Below are 19,289 nucleotides of genomic sequence, written 5' to 3'. Positions count from 1 at the left end.
GGAAGAGAACAGAACACGACAGTAAGACAACGGCAGTCAGGGCGGCCACCCGCTTGGGACCCACGGCCTGGCTTCTTCCCCATCTATCATCACCCAGAAGGGGGTCCTGCGGGGCACACAGACGTCCTCGTGCTTCACATGCACACCGCTAGTCCTGGCCTCTGCCCTCAGGCTGTTGATGCAGAAGCCTGGGAAGTGCTAGAAGATGAAAAGCGCCAGGGGAAGCTGGGGGGCCCGTGTCCCCTGGTCTTCCCCAGCCGGCCCCTGTGGCAGCTTGGAATCCACCACTGGCCCCTCGCTCAGCAAGAGCACAGGTCGCCCCCAGGATGGGAAAGACCGTTGTTTGCGGGGGCCAGAAAGTTTCCCTCTGGGTCTACCGAGCCTCGATTTCTTGAACGCCCACAGCGAGCCCTCCCGACCTCTGGCTGTACACGCAGGAACCGGGGGCCCTTTATACTTGCTCCTCCTTAGCGGCCGGTTCCCTATCTGCCCCTTTCCCTCCGTGTGACTGTCCCTGCTCGCAGCATGGGCCTGGTCCCCGGCGGACACGCAGAGTGGGGCCTGGGGTTAGGCTCTCAGCTGCGGTCAGCCAAGGCCCCAGCGGCTTGTCTCAGATTTTCACCGAGCTGCCCTGCCTCAGGCGAGTCTGTGCTGGGGCAGGGAGGGGGTTTGCATTCTGTGATTTTGCTCTTTACAGGTTTCCTGACCACAGTGCCGAACGAAGGGCTCTCGAAAGTCTCCAGAGAGCAAGACAGCTCGGAGGGACCACGGAGCTTCCTTCAGGTAGGAGCTGTAGTGCGGACACCAGGAGCTCAGTGTTAACACCACCATGGTCTACACTAAATCAGGTATCTTGGAGCAGAACCACATCAAACAAGGTTATGTGGTGATATGTTTGAAAAGAGATGTACCCGGCGGTGGCAGAAAGTGAACCCTGTGTGTCCCCCTCGAAACAGCGGCTCAGTGGCAGAGGAGATCACCGAAGCGGCTCAACCGTCCCGGGCGGAGGGCTACCTATAGGCAGTGCCGGCTGGAACCGCAGATCTCTTGGCAGAGATGCCCGGCCAGTCCAGGCTCTCGGCGCACCCCTGTCCTACGCCAGGCCTGGGTACTACCCTGTCGTCTTCCAGCAGAATCCAAGTTCTGCCACCTGCGCTCTGGGTCTACCAGGCAGCACGGTCTGCCTGCGCCCCAGCCCGGGGGGAGATCTACACGGGTGACATGGACCCGGGGCTCCGTCCCGGAGGCGGACCGCAGGGAGGCACGTCTGGCAGGAGAGCCTGGAGGGAGGGAGCGGCACTAGGCGGGCGTGGGGCCGCGGCTACTCACCAGGGCGACGACGGTGGCGCCGGCTCCGGCGCAGGCCACGATGAACAGGTGGTAGGACATGTAGAACTAGGAAAGAACAGGGCACCGGGTGAGCACTGTACACGGAAGGGACGGGCCTCTACCTGGTCCTGCTCCTCTAGGGCTGCTTTCCCCGGGGCCGCTCCCTGGTGGGGGCGAGGGGGCATGCTAAAGCTTCCTGAGGCCCGGGCTGTACCCACGACTAGTTAAATCTCAGTGGTGGGCGGTATAATTCTCCTCACGACTGCCCTGTGCCACCTCCCTTGGGAGCCCCTGCTTGGAACCAGGCCCTGGTATGCAGAAGCCAACTGGCCGGCGACAGAGCGGGACGGGGGGTGTGTGTGTGGGGGGGGGGGTGGCGCTGATGATTTCAGTGACTTGTGGCTTTCCCAAGGCAGGCTCGGATTCCCCGAAGGATGCGAGCTCCCCCTGGTGCCCTTGAGAAAACCGCTCTAACCAATGCCGAAAGCCTGCTCTAAGGCCTGAGTTTAAAGCAAAGTGGGTTAGGGTGTACTGCGAGCTAAGAGTGAGTGAGAAGTAGTGATGACCAGCTGTGACCAGATTGAGAGGAATTGGGCTTCTATACAAATTCTAGGGTTTGTTTTTTTTAAAGGGGATCTTTTCTGTATGAAAATTTGCATCTGTCCCGTGATGAATGTCCCACTTTGAAAAACCGTGTGAAGGCGAAAGAGAAGAATCTACGTGTGTTTTCTGATGGAGGCGGTTAGGGTCACTCTCAAATTAGTGCCCGAAGAGAAAGCTCTCGGAGTGCTAAGGGTCCTCCCTGAACCGGCTGGACCATGCAAAAGGGGCATTTTCTAGGTCAGAAATGGGTGAGTATGGGTGAAGACAGACTGTTGGTTTGATCTTAAAAAGTCTGCAGAGAGAAGCCTTCCTTCCTCGCATCTGTAGCACCTGCTGCTCTGTCCCGCCTGGAGGGCCCTTTCCTCAGCCGGCTCTGCCAAGCGGCCATGTCCAGACCCTGACAGGAGAAGGGTTTACCTCATTGGTGTTGCAGATGTTCTCGAGGGCGGAGCCGCAGATCTTCCCTGGGAAAGCGTTCCAAGGGATGATTCCTGTGAGGTAAAGCCCAACAGAAGGTTAGTGGTCGGTTAGTGCCGCCCCACCGCAGTGGCCCTTGCTCTTACTCGTCCCCACCAACATGACACCTCTGCCGACCAGGCCGCTGAGAATCAGTAAGAAGTCCTCCTTAGCAGGACAAGAGCCAAGTCACCTGGTCCTTAAGTGCTTTAAGCTGCTTTGTTCTCCCTGCCAATTGTGCGTGCTTGAGTTGACCTCATATTGTAAAAATTGAATTTTCAACCGGTTAAACAGCTGGAGGACAGCCACCTTCATATAGGATTTCCCAGTCCATGGACTTCCTACTGAAGTCCCAAAATTGAGGGTCTACACTCAAAGTTTATGGAATTTGGATTCTGTAGGTCTTTTATATTCATTTTCACTGGGATTGGAAATCCAATTGGAAATTTAAAAAAATGGAAGCATGGTGGAGTCCAGTCCCCTGTCCCACCTCTCTGCTGTGCCATGGCCCACCGGGTTGCTGGTCTCTGTGCTGTGTACTAGGTGTGTGCTTTTAAATATTAAACACATGGGGATAAAAATACATTATATGTTTATAAAAAATTTTTTTAAATTCTATTTTTTTTTTTAACTTTTTAAAATTTTTTATAAACAGCTCAAGTTACTCTTCTCCCAGGAGGTAAGGAAGGCTTTCTTTAAAAAGTCCCTTAACCCTTCCATCCCTGCCATGGGCCCAGAGACGCTGGAGGAGAATGGGCCATGACAAGTCCCCACGCTGTCCGTGAAACCAGTGATTTCCCGTACAGAAGACTTACAAATAGGATCGCTAATGGCCAGAAGTTTTGAGTCAAATATTTAAGACTAAGGAAATGATATACATCTAAACATTCACAAACACTTTTTAAAAAATCATCTTTAGGCTCTGTTTTCAAACCATCAGGAAGACCAGTGTGGCTGAACCTTGGTGTTTATGAGAAAACTACTCCAGTGGGCAGTCCCGGGCAAGTTTCTCATTATGTTGTAAGAAAAGATGTTGAAGCCAAGCCCCATGGGAAAAACAAGAAGCACAAATGAAACCGTCCTCTCTCCTGAGAAATCTTGTCTTTAATTTTAATGAAAAGTACCCACCCCACCCCCCCACCGCCTTGCTGTTTCTGCCAGGAACAGGGTTCCTCAGCATCTTGGCAAGAAGCACTCATTAAAGTCCTGACTTGGGAGGCTGCCTCTCAATTTAATTGACAGGAAGAGCAATGGCCCTTCTGCGGCTTGTCAAAATGAACCAACCTTAGCTGCCCATTGCAAGTATCCCATTCATTAGAAAATGGGTTTGAAGGGGTTTCCAACAAGCCAGATTTTATTGAGTTCAGTCTGACGACTTTAAAATGTCTGGATTTTGTTGCATTTTCCAGGAGAGCTGAAGTTTAAGCAGTTGGTCATTTTAAAAGCCCGGATTGAAGAGTGGGACATGGAAATTAATTGGACTACAGGGCATACCCAATATTTTGGATAAAGACTTGAATGGTACAAAACTGAAAAGAAATTGAAAAAAAAGTCTGTAATCTTTTGATGTCCAGAAGATGGATTATAATGCACTGCTACTTGGTAACCCAGTTTGCAAAGTTTCCTTTGTTCCATACTTGAAAATACAGCAAAAATCTGTATCACAACTAAGAGTGCAAGTGATGTTTCCCTCCAGAAAACAGAGCATACGTTAAGAGTAACGTATGACAGCGATCATGGTGATTCAAAAAGCCACCCGTGTAATCACTCAGGTCCAGAGGGCTGCACAGGAGGCTAGAGGTTCCGCGGGGCAACGGAAGGGGACGGTACCGTATTGTCGGATGTCCACGCAGATCTGCTCCACAGCGGCCGTGCCGTTGGTCTGCGGCGACTTGATAACCTCACAGGTTGACCAGATGTTGTAGAACATAAATACGGGCACGGCGGAGAAACCAAACACACCCAGCCAGGCCACTCCCAGCACGTAGGTGAGGAACACGAACTGAGCAGAAAAAGGAAGAACAATCATTACTGCGGGGGGACGGGGCAGGGTACAGCACCTGGGGGCGCAGCGCTCACACAGCTCTGGCTGGATGGCGAACCCCGGGGTCTGCGTTCCCAGCAACACTTGGGCCATGGGAGCGATGGGCACGGTGACAAGGAGAGGGGAAGCGAGGGCTGGGCCGGGGCGGTCACACTTTCCAGAGCTCCACGATGGACAGTGTGACCGCCTGTGCAGGTGCCCTTCTCAGGAGCTGGCCGCCCACCTGCCGCTCTCCCGGACTCGCCGTGCAGAGCGTCCGGCTGCTTTCACGGGCCTTGATGTTCTGCGCCGCAAGCGTAGTACGGGGACAGGTGCTCCAGGAAGCCCTTTCTCGAAAGGAACTTCCCTAGTTTCACAGGCCCGCGAAATCACTAAACGCATTAGGTAACAGTCTGAAACAGCCCTGAGCACGAGCTTGAGGCACAGTGTCTGGTAGCACTCCCCTGTCCCTCTCCGCTGTGTCATCGGGAAGATGCGCAGCAGCTCTGGGCGCACGGCCGCTCCAGCCTGCTCTGCACACGTGGGCGTGGACAGCTTCGGGAAGAACCTCGTCCCGGGACTTCGCTTCACCGCCTCACCTGCCTTGACTACCAGTTTCAGAGACTGATGAAAAGCTGTTCCAAAAACATCACGTCAGGAGAGTCCTATTTTCAGAAGGGGCACCCACGGAGCCATTCTCACTGGGCTCTGCTCTTCTTCAGGCGATGCTCAAGAGCTCAGGGCTGCTTGGGGGACAGGCTCCCACCGCAGGAAATGGCAGAAGTCACCTTCGCTTGTATCTCAGGGGCACTGATACTTACAGAGGCATTTGCATTTCTAGGGAGAGTAAAGCCCCTTTCAGCAGTTTCACACTCCCTGCGGGCCCTGTGCTTACGGGTGGGCTGTTCCAGACCAGGCTGCTTTTCCTGACCCACCCTTCAAAAGGATCTTTGCAGAGTAATTAAAAAGAAAAGACTTGAACATGGCCTTCTAGAGGCCGTCAGGGCTCCGCAGGGCAGGCCTGTGGAGAGCGCCCCCTGCGGACCTATCCTGTCCTGGGGCCATAGGCCTTCACAGGCGCTTCCAGAATGCGCTCCCCAGTAGCGGCTTTCTCGTAATGGACCGGTGAGCTCCGGGCCGGAGCTCATGGACAAAGGGCAGCTTCACTGTCCCAGGTGGGCAGAGCTCACGGAGCTTTCTGGCGGAAGCTGGTCTGCCCGAGCTGTCATCAGGGCTCCCGGTCACCTAGCAGGCTCCAAGGCAGCTCTGTTCCCCGGTCCCCTCGAAGGTACCGTCCTGCCTCCAAGATCCTGCCGTCTGGTTCCAGACCATCACAGGAAAGCGAGTCAATTTAATTTGGGGGTTTCCCAGTGCAAACTCCTGTTTATACTGTAGTCTGGTAAGTGTGCAAGAACACTTAGGTCTGGAGAAGACAAGGTACTGACCTTTAAGAAAATATACTTTATTGCTCAAAAACGCTAACCGTCACCTGAGCGTTGAGTGGGTCCGTCTTCCGGCCGGCGGAAAGTCGCTGCTGGCTGCTCGGCAGTGACGTCTGTGCAGCAGATGCCTCTTCCTTTCACTCCGCAGTGCTGCCCCAGGCTGGGCTGTGTGACGGCGTGTCACCCACCGAACCGCTTTCAGAACTGGACAGAGTCCTCTCCAGTGCTGCGACAGCTTCAACAGGAGCCCTTTCTGTCACCAGCCGCTAGCGAGAGCGTCAGCCTGCCCTTTGCGACTCTGAAGCCAGGCGCTGACCTCTCCTCTCCAGCTATGAAAGTCATCGGGGGCATCTTCTTCCAGTGGAAGGCTGTCTGGTCTCCACTGGAAATCCGCGCTGCTGCACTTGGCGCTCTGATGTCGTGGGGTCGGCTTCTTTCCTTAGAGCCCGTGAAGCAACCTCTGCGGGCTTCCGACGTCCCTTCTGCGGCTTCCTCCCCAGGTTCCAGCTGGTCTGCCCTTCCGTCCAGAGAACTACAACAGTGTCTTATCACTTGTGTGTTCACTGGACTAACACCTTTCATTTCCTTTAAGAACTTTCCTTCGCATTCACTCCTTGGCGGTTTGGCACAAGAGGCCTGGCTTTCCGCCTGGCCGGGCTCTCGACTTACTTTCCTCGCTAAGCTTGGTCACTTCTAGCTTTTGGTGGAAAGTGAGAGAGACAGGTGACTCTTCCTTTCCCTTGAACCCTTAAAGGCCACTATAGGGTTAGTAACTGGCCTGATTTCAATACTTTTGTGTCTCGCAGAATAGGGAGGCCCGAGGGAGAAAGATGGGGCCGATGGCCGGTCCGTGGGGCCGGAAGGACGGACCCAGCCTGCGTCAGTTACTGCCTCTAGCCACCTCCGACGACAGCACGAACAACAGAGTAATGAGAAAGTTTGCAGTACTGTAAGAAGTACCAAAATGGGACAGACTCGAAACGGATAAATACTTCGGGAAAACGGTGCCCACAGACGTGCCGGCCACAGGATTGCCACAGCCCTTCCGGCCCCCCCCGTGTTTCACCACCACGGCGGCCGTGAAGTACGACGTATGGAGCCAACCCGTGTTCAAGGCACCCAGGGTGGCTTTTCAACGTTTTGGAACAGAGATTTCTTGAATAAAACTGAACATGTAAAAGAGGCAAAAGTAAGCTGTGCTGGCGGCGGGGCGGAGGTCTTCACGCCTGACCTGTTGGGCCAGAAGTCCCCTGCGCACTCGCGCCTGGTCCCCAAGAACCGCCCTGAGCACAGGCCCCGGCACAGCTCTGGGGCACTCTCTACGGCCCCCCTATTGAATGCCTTTACAAGGTAAACTGAGGCACGTTAACATCTTTCATGACCTGTGCAGGCATGCGGGGACACACATCCACTGCACTGGGGCAGCACCAGCAGCACAAGCGCAGGGAGAGACGTCGTGAGGGCAGACACGGAGTCCAAGTTCAGACCCCATGTCACAGGCTGCTAGTGCAGCAGCTGGCTCAGGGGAAGCCCGCGGAGCACGGGGCATGCTGCCTCTTGTTTCCTCTTCTGGGATTCTAGCGCCCCGACTCTGGCTTTGGTTTCAGTTTGCTCTCACAGGCTGCCAAGGGATTAGGGCCACCTCGGGGAGTGACTTCACAAAGACTGTCCCCCAACATGTTCAACACCAGGCAGATGTGCCCTGTATTGGGGCAGAAACCGGAGCCCCCCGAGTGAGGGGGACCCGGCTTGAGGTGCCCCTACACATCTACTTTCTGCGGCTCTCCCCTAGGCTCCGGACTTCTCTTCTTCCTCCTATGGTTGCTTCCTTCCCCGACCTAAGCACCACCCCCCAAGTTGGAGAGTAGTTATATCTTTTTGTAAATAACAGAGTTTTAAACTCATTTATTTCCCTGTTCTGTGGACTTCATCTTAAAAAGCCAAATTGAAATGACAGTCCCATCAGGACAGTCCCGTAGGGGATGTGGAGTTGGAGGGGCTCCTATCATCCAAGAATTAAAGGGTTAAACAAGCAAGCGGGGGAGCTCATTGCTGCACGGCATCTGTCCCACCCGTGCCCCTCCGGGGGCGATGCAACTGTCATTCCGGGGAGCTCACACGGTGCCACGGGCCCCACGCAGCTCCGTGCTGATGGGACGGCAACCCGTGCGCACTATCTCCCCGGCCTGGCGCTGACAGGGACAGCGACACAGAGCTGCGCCAGGCCCTGGTGTAAGACCTCGCTGATGGCAGTCACTGGGCACAGAGAGGCCGCCGGCCTCCCGCAGGAGCGCTGTCCATGCGGGCATCACGGCTGGCAGCCCTGCCCTCAGGACGACCGTCACAGGTACAGGCTGGGGGCAGCCGTGCTATGGGAACTGAGGACTAGCCCAGCCCCTGATGGAGGACAGGACAGGCAGCCTGCCAGAGGGCGGAGCCAGGGCAGAACCAGCTATCAGAGAACTTTCCAGAGCTCACTGGCTCAGAGATGCCCGCCCCTGAGGTGCCACTTGCCATTGCCTGTGGGTTCAGAGGACTGGGAGGTGGGCATTCACCGCAGGAGTGACATGGAGATAGGACCCGAGGCTCTATCAGATTATTTGCACCCTCGGCGGGGGCGGGGGGCGTGGGGGGGGACATGTCCTTACATGCACGACAGTCCTTACATCTCTGGCCGTTTCTCCTCCGTTCTCCCACGAAGGCTCCTTTTCTGGAGTCTTCCCGGTAGACCGTGCTTTTCCCCAGGGCACTTTCCTCCACAATCCTGTCCCCTTGTTCATGCCTACCACCGGTCTCTGTCATTTCCAGCCCAAGTGTTCGCAGAAACCCTGGCCCCGGGTTCTCGGTGACGCTGCACTGCCCCCCCCCCCCCCGACGGCCTCCAGCGACTACAGGCACACACGGCCCAGCTGGAGCCTGGCCGCTCATCCCGTCTGCTCGACATTAGTCCCACGGCCCGCTCCTAAGCGGCCAGCTCGCCCCCACTTGGCCCGTGCCCCCCTCCTTCCGCTCTGGCTGACCTTGCCTCCCTCCCAACCCCGACCCCATTTTCCCAGCCACTTGGAGATCGTACTCGCCTTCGCGTGTGGGATGCCTGCACTCCCCGTACAATGGTGGATTGTAAGCCTGGCACTCGGGGCCTTTCCTGACCTGGTCTCTCCCCTTCCCAAGCAGCGTCACTTCCGTCCTTCCTCATTAGACCCTTCAGTTCCAGCTGGGGCACACTGCTGGCTCGCGGGGGCACCCCCCCTTTCCTGGGGGACTCTGAAACAGCAGAACTGAGGGCCAGACAGGGAAGCCACAGGGACAGGGCCTTTCAGCCATTTTCCTAGGACCAAGGGTCCGTCCGGGGATGAGCAGCTGCACGGACACATCCCCCCGACCCAGCTGCCCAACCTACCACCGAGTTTCCTTCTGGGACACTCGAGAAGCCCGTCTTTCAAGGTTCCCCATGTCCACGGAAAGCCTGACAGGGACCAGGGAGGCTGTGCAGGCCACGCACCGGCCGTGTCCCAACCACTCGGCTCTGCTGGGAGAGCACGCGGCAGCACACGGCACACCAACTCACGCGTGGGGCTGCTGGCCAACACACCGAGGGTGCCCAGATGCGACTTTCACTTCGTTCCCGCATATAACCTTCCCCAGCAATCTAAGGATAGAAAACCATTCTCAGCTCGTGGGCCGCGCCGAGACAGATGACAGGCCGGATTTGGCCCAAGGGCTGGCATTGGCTCTGAGCTGCCTGAGGACGAGAGCCTGTGTTTTCCTCTTTGCACACCCACGGCGACTAGCAAGATCCGCAGCCGGGTGCTTAGTAGAAAAAGCACTCGGTACTTCCAGAACGAATGGGACAGTTTCTCACAGTACACCGTCTTCAGGGCCACAATCCACATTCAAACCCCCACAAAGGCGAGGGGGCACAGAGACAATACACAAGTGACCTCCTTTCACAACTTTCTACTCGGAAACCCTCGGGGCCCTTACGGCCTGTATATGCATAAGGGAAACGTCAGTACTCCAGCCAGGGATGTTGGTTTACCATCAATAACAAGCTGGAGGGTTTCTTCACGCTCCCCCGTCTAACACGATGGGACAGCATCTGTGTCGTGGCCTCGCCATCCATGCCCGCTGGTCTAGCCTTCACTGAATACAAAGACCCACCAGAGGCGGGACCCTGGGTGCGAGGCAGACACCCAGAGGCTCGGACTCACCATCCCGCTGATGCATCGGCCGCAGGCGGTGGTTTTGAACTCGCCGTGCAGCTCCTTCACTGCACTCGTGGTGTAGAAGCCTTCGGCCAGCAGGATGATCCCATACAAGAAGAAGAAGGACGCGATCCCGTAGATGACATACTGCATCAGCTGTATCCTGGGGGGAGGAGGACGACAGCCGCGAGGGCGACATTCGTCACAGGGTGAAGAGTAGACGCTGTGGGCCTCTGGACGGAGGGCGTGATGAGGCTGTGCCACGTCCTGGGAGCCCTTCCCACCCCGCAGCTGGCAGCCCCCGCCACCCACCCGACAGCAACCTGGGCCAGACACCCCCGGGGCCAAACATTGCCTGACTTCTCAGCCCTTCCTCCTTCTGCCTTCTCCCCTGGGCTTTGGTTCTGCCTGCATCCAAGTCAGCGTCAACCGGAAGCCTCCCTTTCGTGCTAGCAGGGCCATCCCGGGGCAGTGGCCTGGCGGATGCCCTTCCCCGGGGAAGCCAGTACTTACACCTCACTCAGCAGGGCGTGGTCACTGGTGTTGGTGGAGAAGTGCTGCTCAAGGATCGCCACGGTGCCCGCCAGGGCCACGTGCCCGCAGCCACAGAACAGGGCGACCCCAGAGAAGCAGAGGATGGTGGCCACCAGAGAGGCGTAGGGGACCCCTCCCAGACACTTGATGCAGCATTCAAAGCAGCCTGGACCCAAAGGAGAGAAAAGGCAGCGGTTACAGGCGAGACGTCTCGGTCTTCATCAACACCAGCCCTTCGCAGAGAGGGCTCGCCCTTGCCAGCTCCCCTCTCGTGCTCTGCGATTAAGCTCTCCATGCTGAGGGCCAGTAGCATGGCTGTCCTCGGTTCACATTCTGGTGGGGAGGATCCCGGGGCTCCAAGAGGCAAACGTGGCTTAATTTACTCGGGGTGAGTAGCAGAGCAACCACCCGACAACGAGTTCGGGAGTAAGTCACAGTTCTAGGGCTTCCTCATTGACCTGGGGCTCGTGGGGATAGGGGTGCTGCTCGAGTGACAGGGAGGAGCGGTTATTCCGCTAACAAAGTCAACAGAGAGGACAGCAGTGAAGCTGGGTTCAGAAAAGAATATCAACATGGGCATTGTGGAAGGGTGATCGATTTCTTTGGTCCCTACAAGTACAGTCACCAACATCCACTCACTGGGTCCATTCAGGTTTCATTCATGTCAACATCAAATCCCCTCATCTCTTGAATAAAAATGTCTGCCCGGCCCAGGCAACACCAGCAGTGCGTTATCCCTCCTCCCCCTCCTCCCACCACACTTCCATCTGCCTCCTTCCCCAAAATGTGTTCAGAGTAAGAATCCAGAACTGGTGGGTGACATTTAAGTACTTGAAGGCAAAGGAACAGAAAAGAAAAACAAAACAAAACAAAAAAACAGATAAAGACAAAATGAGCATCCATGAAGTGAAATGAAGAAAGAGCCACAGTTAACAGTTCATCTTAAGATTTTTCTTCATTTTTAAAATAAACTTTTACTGATGAGGTCCATAATGCTCTCCCCAAGGGACAGAGCCAGGTGACATTTTCAGTATGGAGACATCTCTGTGGTGGCCTCAGGGTTAGGTATCCTGTTTGTATCGTCCAGGCCTTTATGTAAACGGCTTGTCAGGGAAATCGAACCTGAATGCATCATGATGTTTGATAGCAATCGAGAGCAGTTATTTGCTTCAAAGCCAGCACATTAACCCGGCTGCAACCCCCGCCCCTGGAGTGGTCTTTCCAGTAGACAGGGAAGGACTGGAGATGGGCTGTGCCATTTTGAGGAGCATCCCATTCAAAAGTAGCATCTGTCTAAACCCCACCACAAGAGAGGACTATAAGCCAGATTCCTCTTCAGTTATGGAAAATAAGGAAAGGTCAGGGCTTCATAAGAAAGTGTGCTTTCTTTTACTGCAAAAAAGACAGATGGCTGTCATCATGGAGACCAACCTCCATGAAATGGGTTTATGAAACCATGTACAATGGGAATCAGTGCGCGGAACAGTTGAAGTTCACCAGCAAGTCAAGAGCTTTGGATACTTGATATTTGGGAGCAAGGAGGATGGCGTTCCATCTTATTCTGTCATACAGCTCTCTGGGGAATGAGGGGAGGGGAGAAGTGGGCCACTGAAAGTACAAATTCTCTCCAGACTCCCAAAGCAAGAGCAACGACAGCCCTCAGCCTCGTGTCCCACTACGTAAAGAGAACGCAGAACCCCGTGTGGGGTGTCACTCACCCCTCCCCCTTTCTCAGTCTGTAAGACGGTGTGAAGATCAAGATGAACGCCTGCTTCCTCAGCTAACCAAGTCACAGCTGGTCCCCACTGGACCAAGAGACACGGGTGCCCTTGGGACCATGTTGTCCAACAGAGCGGCCGATAAAACAATTCCGCTCCTCAGTTGTCCTATTTCACATGCTCAACAGCCGCACATGCTACAGGCTACCATACTACACAGTAACTACGGAACATTCTATTCTCATAGAACTCTGCTTTGGAAGATACATTTTTGACTTGCTGCCTCTGCTATTTTCTGAAAAGTGAGTTGGATTCTTGGGGGTTTTAGTTCAGATTTCATGAGTTCAGTACTCTTCGGTGGCTTCCACAGAAAGACCCAATGAGCAGGCCAAGCACACAGCAGACATGCCAGCACGGACACATCAGCTGGGCCGATGTTCAGTATGTCCCACGGATGCATTCTGAGAAGACCAGGTCCTTCCTCATAGTGGCAAGTGGGGGTGCGGTGGGGCAGCGTGTTTGCCCTTGAACAGCAACACTCAGCCTTCCAAGCCCACAGCTGCCACTTCAAAACAGTCTTTCATCCAAAGGGTTAGAGCATTCTGTTTCTTTCAAAGGAACGATCACAGCTGCTCCCTGGCTCAGAAAAGACAAGTGGGGTTAGAAGAACGAAGCCATTCAGGCCCAGATTTACCAGCAGAGGAAGGCTCAAGTTTCTCTCGGAGTTCCTGCTCTCAAGGACTGCAGATACCCCATGCCGAGGGGCGAGTTTGGGAACAGCAGGGAAAACCAGGGACTGGAGGATCTGGGGGATCACGTCAATGAATGACTTTCTCAGCACTCGCCAGTGCTACTACGTTTGCAGCAAGTGATTTTATTTGTGGATGTAGGTACTGGTTCCCACACACGACAACTTACCACATCAGTCACTGTGGTTCCACACACACAAAGCTCTTTAAAAAAAAAAAAATTCATTTATTTATTTGACATAGGGTGTGAGCACGCACGAGGGGGGGTGGGCAGATGGAGAGGGAAAAGCAGACTCCCCGCTGAGCAGGGAGCCTGATTCGGGGCTCAATCCCAGGGCCCTGAGGTCATGACCTGAGCCAAAGGCGAGGCTTCACTGACTGAATCCCCCGAGGTGTCCACAGACAAAACTCTTATGGATCCTGCCAGCCAATGTGAGTAAAAGCTTCTGGAACACAACACAGGAAGAATATATAGGAAATCACATAGCTGGATGTGGAGCATGGTCTACCTTGCTGGTCAGTGACCTGCGGGGCTGACATTACATGTGCGGTGGCCCCCTGACCTTCTATGAATGGATCACCCCACTGGACTTTCTAGGTCAGTCTAGAAGCTCTCTCTAGCCAAGGGTGTAAGGTATCTTTACACAAGGGCGGTCTGGGCCTCTGCCACACACTTATCCCAGGGAAACCTAAATGCTCAGAATCAGCTTTCTGACTACGGATAGCAATACTGTTCGTGCTCACGTTGACAGAACAGGCAGTGGGTGGCGGCGGAGGCCAGGACAGTGACGTGTGCTCAGGCCAGCCTCCCAGGCACCCGCCCTGCTCAGCTGAATGCGCTGCTATTGCCGTCTTGACAGTCGTCATCTTTGAACAGGGGTGTCGGAATCTTCCTTCTGCACCGGGCCTGCCACTTCCAGAGCCAATTCCGAGCGAGGCATGTGGGAGGAGGCAAGAGGCCTTCTTTTCCCTTGATAGGACCACAGGAGCATCCTGTTTCATTTCATAGTGTCCCCAGTACGGCCAAGAATGGCAGACGCTGCCTCGCTGGCCACGCCATCCTGAGCCCAGTGCCCCAGCTCTATAGATACCAGTCAGGGCCAGAACGAAGGACAAGGTGCAACCTCTCACTCTCACAACCATCACAGTCAAAGCTCCAAGTTCTCCTAAACCAGGAGTCAGCAAACAACATACAGCCCGTGTTTTTGTAAATACAGTTTTCCTGGAACACGGCTGTGCCTCTTCGTTTACACACCGCGGCCACCTGTGGCCTACAGTGGCAAGTACAGTAGCCAGAACCCACAGCACGGGGCTTGCAAAAGCTGGACTCGCTCCCTGTTCACGGAGAAGGGCGGCAGAGCCACCCTGGGCGGCCGTGGCACTCAGTGTGGTCCCAGGCCCAGTGGCACCTCTGCGCGTGCTCAACGTGCAGATTCTTGCCTTGCCACACCCGCCTCCGGGGGACAACTCAGCTCGGTGCTCACACAGACGAGAGAGACTCCTGCCCATGACCCCACTCTGATCACCACCTCCGTGACTGGGGTCTCCTGAAGGCCTGGTGTCCCCGAAGCTGTCAGCTAAGCGGAATCACAGACATGGGGGTGGATGACAGCAGGTGGTCGGCGGGGGGGGGCGACTGTCCATTCTTTCTGCTTCATTCCATCAGTGCACGGTCAGTGCTCACCAAGTGTCTCCGAGGTCCCAAGCACAGAGCCGGGTGCTGGGGACTCGGTGAGGGGCTAAGGTAGGCACAATACACAGTCTAATGGAGTTTAGTCGATGCGGCAAAGGGACATTCGCGCAATGGCTTTACTTCCCACGTGCTACAAGAGCCAAGAGTGGCGATTTTTGGAGGCTTGGGGTGGGGTGCAGGGATGGTTCCAGAACTTAAATAGGAAGGATGACGGGAGCCTGGAGTGGGGCAGAGGCAGCGGTCCGAGAGCCGTCTAGCACGTCAGATGGGCACAGCTCGGGGTGGATTCACCGATGAGGCTGGGGATGGGCTGGGGAGGACCAAGGAGGACACCCCAATGTCTGCTGCGGGTAAGCGGATGGGGGTCGCGCTGTTCCCCGAGCTCGGGCTGACCGGAAGACAGCCAGGCTTGGGGAACCGAGACGATGAGTTCCGTTTTAGACATGCTAAGTTTGAGGACACGGCGCGTCATCTCAAGGGAAGCTGATTTCCTGGGTCTGTAGGTCCGAAGAGCTGACGCTGGACCCTGTGAGCTGCTGCTGGATGGCAACGAAGAGCTTTCAGAGACCAAGACATGAGCGGACCACTTCTCCCTCGGAAGTGACTCAGACCCTTTGCTTCGCAAAGTGTGGTCCTCGGCCGAGCCACAGCAACTCCATGGGGGTGGGGTGGGGGGTGGCGAGAAAGGCAGATGCCTGGGCTCCGCCCCAGGTCAGCTGAATCAAAGCGGGCGTCCTCGAGTGACAGTCCCCTCTCCCCTCTTCCTGGTCCTGTGGCGCGCCCCCAACTCCATCCGAAGGGCCCGCTTTGGGGCTCAACCCCTGTTTGGGGTTTTCTCCCCTAAGAGGCAGCCCACTGGGCTTGGCCAGAATACTCCAGCCCCTGCCCATCAAATGCATGGCAAGTCCCAGGGTCTGCAGTGAGGAAGGACAGAATGTTCCAAGTTGTTCAGCTGTCTCGAAAGGAGTGCAGCTGGAGGGCTTTCTCTGAGCCAAGCGACTACTGCTCACCTCCGGGGTCCGGCAGGGCAAGGCCCGAGAAAGCCCCAGCGCGGTCCCCTCCCCTGGGCCACGAAGGGGACTGGACAAAGGGACTGGGGCTGTCCCCAGGATGAGGAGTGGCAGGCGGTGTGGGGTTGGTGTCAAGGATCAGCAGAGCAGCCCCTGGGGGAAAGCTGAGGCTAGTTAGGGGACAGCAGCGCTTTTCTCGGACGTTCCTGTGGTCCACGGACCGCGTCCTTCCCGAGCGTCACTCCAGCAGCGGACGCTGGGTAACGCGGAGCTGAGAAGGCCAAGCAAGCAGTTTTTGACGAATGTGATCTTCTCATGTAAGCAGACGGAGGAAAACGAAAAGTCAACGCTAGAGCTTCTAGCACGTTTTACCAGTAACTGTCAGCTCCTCTCAGTGAACCCCTACAAGCTCTGCGAGGTTCAGAATGTCTTAAGCCTTTGTTGAGCTGGGCTCTGGCCAAAGAGATTTTTAGATTTTGATTCACACAAAAACCCCAGTGTGCATTAGCCTAAGACAGTTTAAATATAAACCACATAGTAGGGAGAAAAAACACGCATCAGTGCCTCCAACTCTCAATGGCCATGTTGTCTCCAGCATCTCTAGAACCTTTTGTGCGGAACAACAGAATAAAACACGTCTTGTCCTCGGGCTGGTGGATGGCCGTTGCCATGGCTGAGTTCATAACAGCCCAGTGATTTGCCCCGAGCTGTCTGTGATCCTGGCTGCAGGAACAAGGGCTCAGATTCTTCCCCAGGGAAAGAGTGAGTGAGAGAGAGAGAGAGAGAAGGAGAAACGCGTGCAGGCCGTCTGGCTGGCTCTCATACACACCCTCCCGCCCTCTAAACAGGGCCTGCCTTGCTACTTCGCTGATTTCCAAGGAGCCAAAAAATTAAGAAGGAAAGAAGAAACCAACGTTTGCGACTTTGAAACAACAGGCAGCAGGGAAATAGAAGCAGACAGAAACCGACTTCAAAGATAGAAGTGGCACCCAAGGCCTCCCTCCTGGATTCTGAAGGACACTAAGCAGCGGTTCCCCCCCTCCCCAGGGGGGGACTGTGCCCCCAGGGAACACTAGGCAACATCTGGAGAGATCTTCCATTGATAACACACTGTGGGGGGTTGCTAACATGTCTCGTGAGCAGAGGCCAGTGACGCCACTCGACGCCCTACAGCTCACGGGACAGCCACATCACGATCAGTAGTACCGAGGGAGAATAACCCAGACAGCGTAAGCACAGAAGGTTACATCTGGGGAATTGATGGCAGCGAGTGAAGGCAGCTTCCATCACTACAACTGGGAGTCCGCTACTGGCGTGTTGTAGGAAAAAGCCAGGGACGGCATTGGTCACCCTGCAGGGTACCGCGCCACCCTCGCACTGCACGCGGGGACACACGCACGCAAGGGATGTGGGGACACAAAACATCAAGAGGATCAGCTGTGAGAAGCCCCGCCCTCAGGTGACACGGGCCGCCCTGGTCTGTGTCACATTCTACAATTCAGACAAAAGAACGAACGCTTCCACTTCACTCCGTTTGAAGAACATGACAGCCCAGAACGTCTCCGGTCCCGCCGCACGTTAGAATGATCCGAAGAGCATTTTCAAGCCCTGATGCCCAGATATCCCCACAGACCCAAGACATCAGGATTTCTGAGGCTGAAGCTCGAGAATCAGAGGCTCTGGCTTTTTTAAGGACAAAAGTCAGCTCCTGAAACCATCTCAATGAGCATCCAAAGTTGGAGAACAAGCATGACAGAGGAGGGGGAAGCAACCTGTGACCCGTGGGCCACGCTCCGCTCGCTCTATGGCCTGCAGGAGTAATAGTCTTTCTTATTATTTTTGCACGATATGAGGCTAGGAGATTCAGCTCTCGGTGTCCATAAATAAAGTTTGACGGGCACACAGCCATGCTCATTAGGTTACGTCCAGCGTGCGGCTGTTTTCAAGCTGCAAAGGCAGAGCTGGGTAGTTGCCACTGATATCTGCCATCTGGCCCCTTAGGGGAAAAGTCTGCGGAGCCCTGTTAGGCAGCAGTCCTTCTCGAACTTTAACGTGCCTAGAAATTCCCTGGGGAGCTTGTTAAATGCAGATTCTGTTTAGGCAGGTGGGGGGCTGGCGGTGAGAGAACGGGCTTCTGCACTTCTCACCCACCCCAGATTCTTCTATTCTGCAGGCCCCACAGGCCAGAAAAGGGAAATGGGGTTGTTGGGGGAGGAGCTGGGGCCTGGGCCGTCCTGGGAGACCGGGGGCTCTTTCACAAGGTCTGTGAGGTTAAACCTCTTTTTAGAAATACCACTAAGATATTACTGTTTTTTTGTGTTCTGGGTTGTTTTTTTTTTTAAGATTCATTTATTTTATTTTTGAGGGAGAGAGAAAGAGAGAGAGAGAGAACAAGCAAGCAGGGGTTGGGGCAGAAGGAGAGAGAGAATCCCAAGTAGACTCCGTGCTGAGCACAGAGCGTGATGTGGGGCTTGATCTCACCACCCTGAGACCCTGACCAGAGCTGAAATCACAAGTCAGATGCTTAGCCGACTGAGCCATCCAGGCACATCCTAAGATGTTACTGTTTTTACTGTGCTGACATCTGCGCGGTGACCCTGGCGACAGAGTAGCTCCCATCAGGCAGTAGCAGTGAAATGTACTCAGCTGCCAGGCATTCTTCTCCAGCACGCATGCGCGGTTCAAACAAAACAGGTAGGAGGGCGCCTGGGTGGCTCAGTCGGTTGGGCTTCCAGCTCGATTACAGGTCATGATCTCGGGATTGTGAGCTGGAGCCCCGTGTCTGGTGCCATGTTCAGAGGGAGTCTGCGATTCTCTCTCCCTCTACCCCTTTCCCCCACTCGCACTCTCTCTCAATAAATCTTTCTTAAAAAATTTAAAAATAGTTTTACTGAAAAAGGTCCGTGACACAGTAAAGGGATGAATTTTACCAAATCACAACCTCCCAAGGATACACCTCTCAAATAGTGATGAAGCCGGAGGGAGGCACAAAGCACATCTGTGGCACACCAAAGTGTGACGGTTGTCCTAATGGAAAGTTCTAGTGTGACTGAGTTGCAAGCCAAACAAGTACATTTTTTTGTTTTGGAACACCATCTTTTCTTGAATTAGTGACAAACTCTAGCTGCGAAGACTTGGGTATCTGGCAGACATTTTCTCAAAAAATGATCTAAGTGAGCTAGACAACCATTGGCAGTATTCTGGAAACCCTGTACCTGCCAGAGTGACAGTCCCAGCTTTCCCAACACCTAAAACCCTTCTGGGTGAAACTGGTGGCGATATTAACAAATGGGACTTTTTTGATGTGGCATAATGAAATGTGTCAGTATTTGGAAGATCTGCGTGACTCGGAGAACCAGTATTTTCTGCATGACTGACGTGTAAGGTTACACAAAGCCAACCAAAGTTCAATGGAGAGCGACAGAGTACAAAACAAAACAAGGTCAGTTATGTCTCCAGAGTCCACATTACAAATAATCTTTAGGAAACTACCACTTGTTGAATTTTAGTGTATTATCAGGGGGAGT

General features: G+C 54.7%; 2 protein-coding genes across 15 annotated transcripts in view; one reads left to right on the top strand and one right to left on the bottom strand.

The window, feature by feature from the left end:
• GPM6B (glycoprotein M6B) overlaps positions 1 to 19,289 on the bottom strand; it is a 151,047-nt gene that overhangs the window by 3,572 nt on the left and 128,186 nt on the right. For all 6 annotated transcript variants that reach the window (XM_082717044.1, XM_082717047.1, XM_082717043.1 and 3 more), the window contains 5 exons: positions 10,572 to 10,758; positions 10,065 to 10,221; positions 4,219 to 4,390; positions 2,350 to 2,423; positions 1,330 to 1,395 (listed from right to left, as the gene is read on the bottom strand). In XM_082717044.1, the coding sequence (XP_082573170.1) occupies positions 1,330 to 1,395; positions 2,350 to 2,423; positions 4,219 to 4,390; positions 10,065 to 10,221; positions 10,572 to 10,758 (656 nt within the window). The remainder of the gene's footprint in view (positions 1 to 1,329; positions 1,396 to 2,349; positions 2,424 to 4,218; positions 4,391 to 10,064; positions 10,222 to 10,571; positions 10,759 to 19,289) is intronic.
• Positions 3 to 7,033, top strand: LOC309856196 (uncharacterized protein). Of its 9 annotated transcripts, none has more exons than XR_014307085.1 (3): positions 3 to 848; positions 2,790 to 2,931; positions 3,044 to 7,033. XR_014307085.1 is itself a non-coding variant. In XM_082717052.1 (2 exons), exons 1-2 carry the CDS (start codon positions 526 to 528, stop codon positions 6,548 to 6,550), a joined length of 807 nt encoding a protein of 268 aa, XP_082573178.1. In that variant the 5' UTR covers positions 3 to 525; the 3' UTR covers positions 6,551 to 7,033. The 9 variants fall into 9 exon arrangements, 1 of the variants encoding a protein (XP_082573178.1); XR_014307086.1 differs by lacking the exon at positions 2,790 to 2,931 and adding an exon at positions 1,961 to 2,180; XR_014307087.1 differs by lacking the exon at positions 2,790 to 2,931 and adding an exon at positions 1,961 to 2,180 and having other exon boundaries at positions 3 to 783; positions 3,044 to 4,055.

The sequence above is a fragment of the Mustela nivalis genome (genome assembly GCF_964662115.1).
Source record: "Mustela nivalis genome assembly, chromosome: X".
NCBI classification, from domain to species: domain Eukaryota; kingdom Metazoa; phylum Chordata; class Mammalia; order Carnivora; family Mustelidae; genus Mustela; species Mustela nivalis.
This window is presented reverse-complemented; position numbering and strand designations above follow the sequence as displayed.

Coding starts and splice junctions, on each gene's coding strand:
- LOC309856196 (XM_082717052.1), top strand. CDS start 526: ATGGGCCTGGTCCCCGGCGGACACGCAGAGTGGGGCCTGGGGTTAGGC. Junction 784..6,001: donor GACCACGGAGCTTCCTTCAG/GTAGGAGCTGTA, acceptor TTCACTCCGCAG/TGCTGCCCCAGGCTGGGCTG.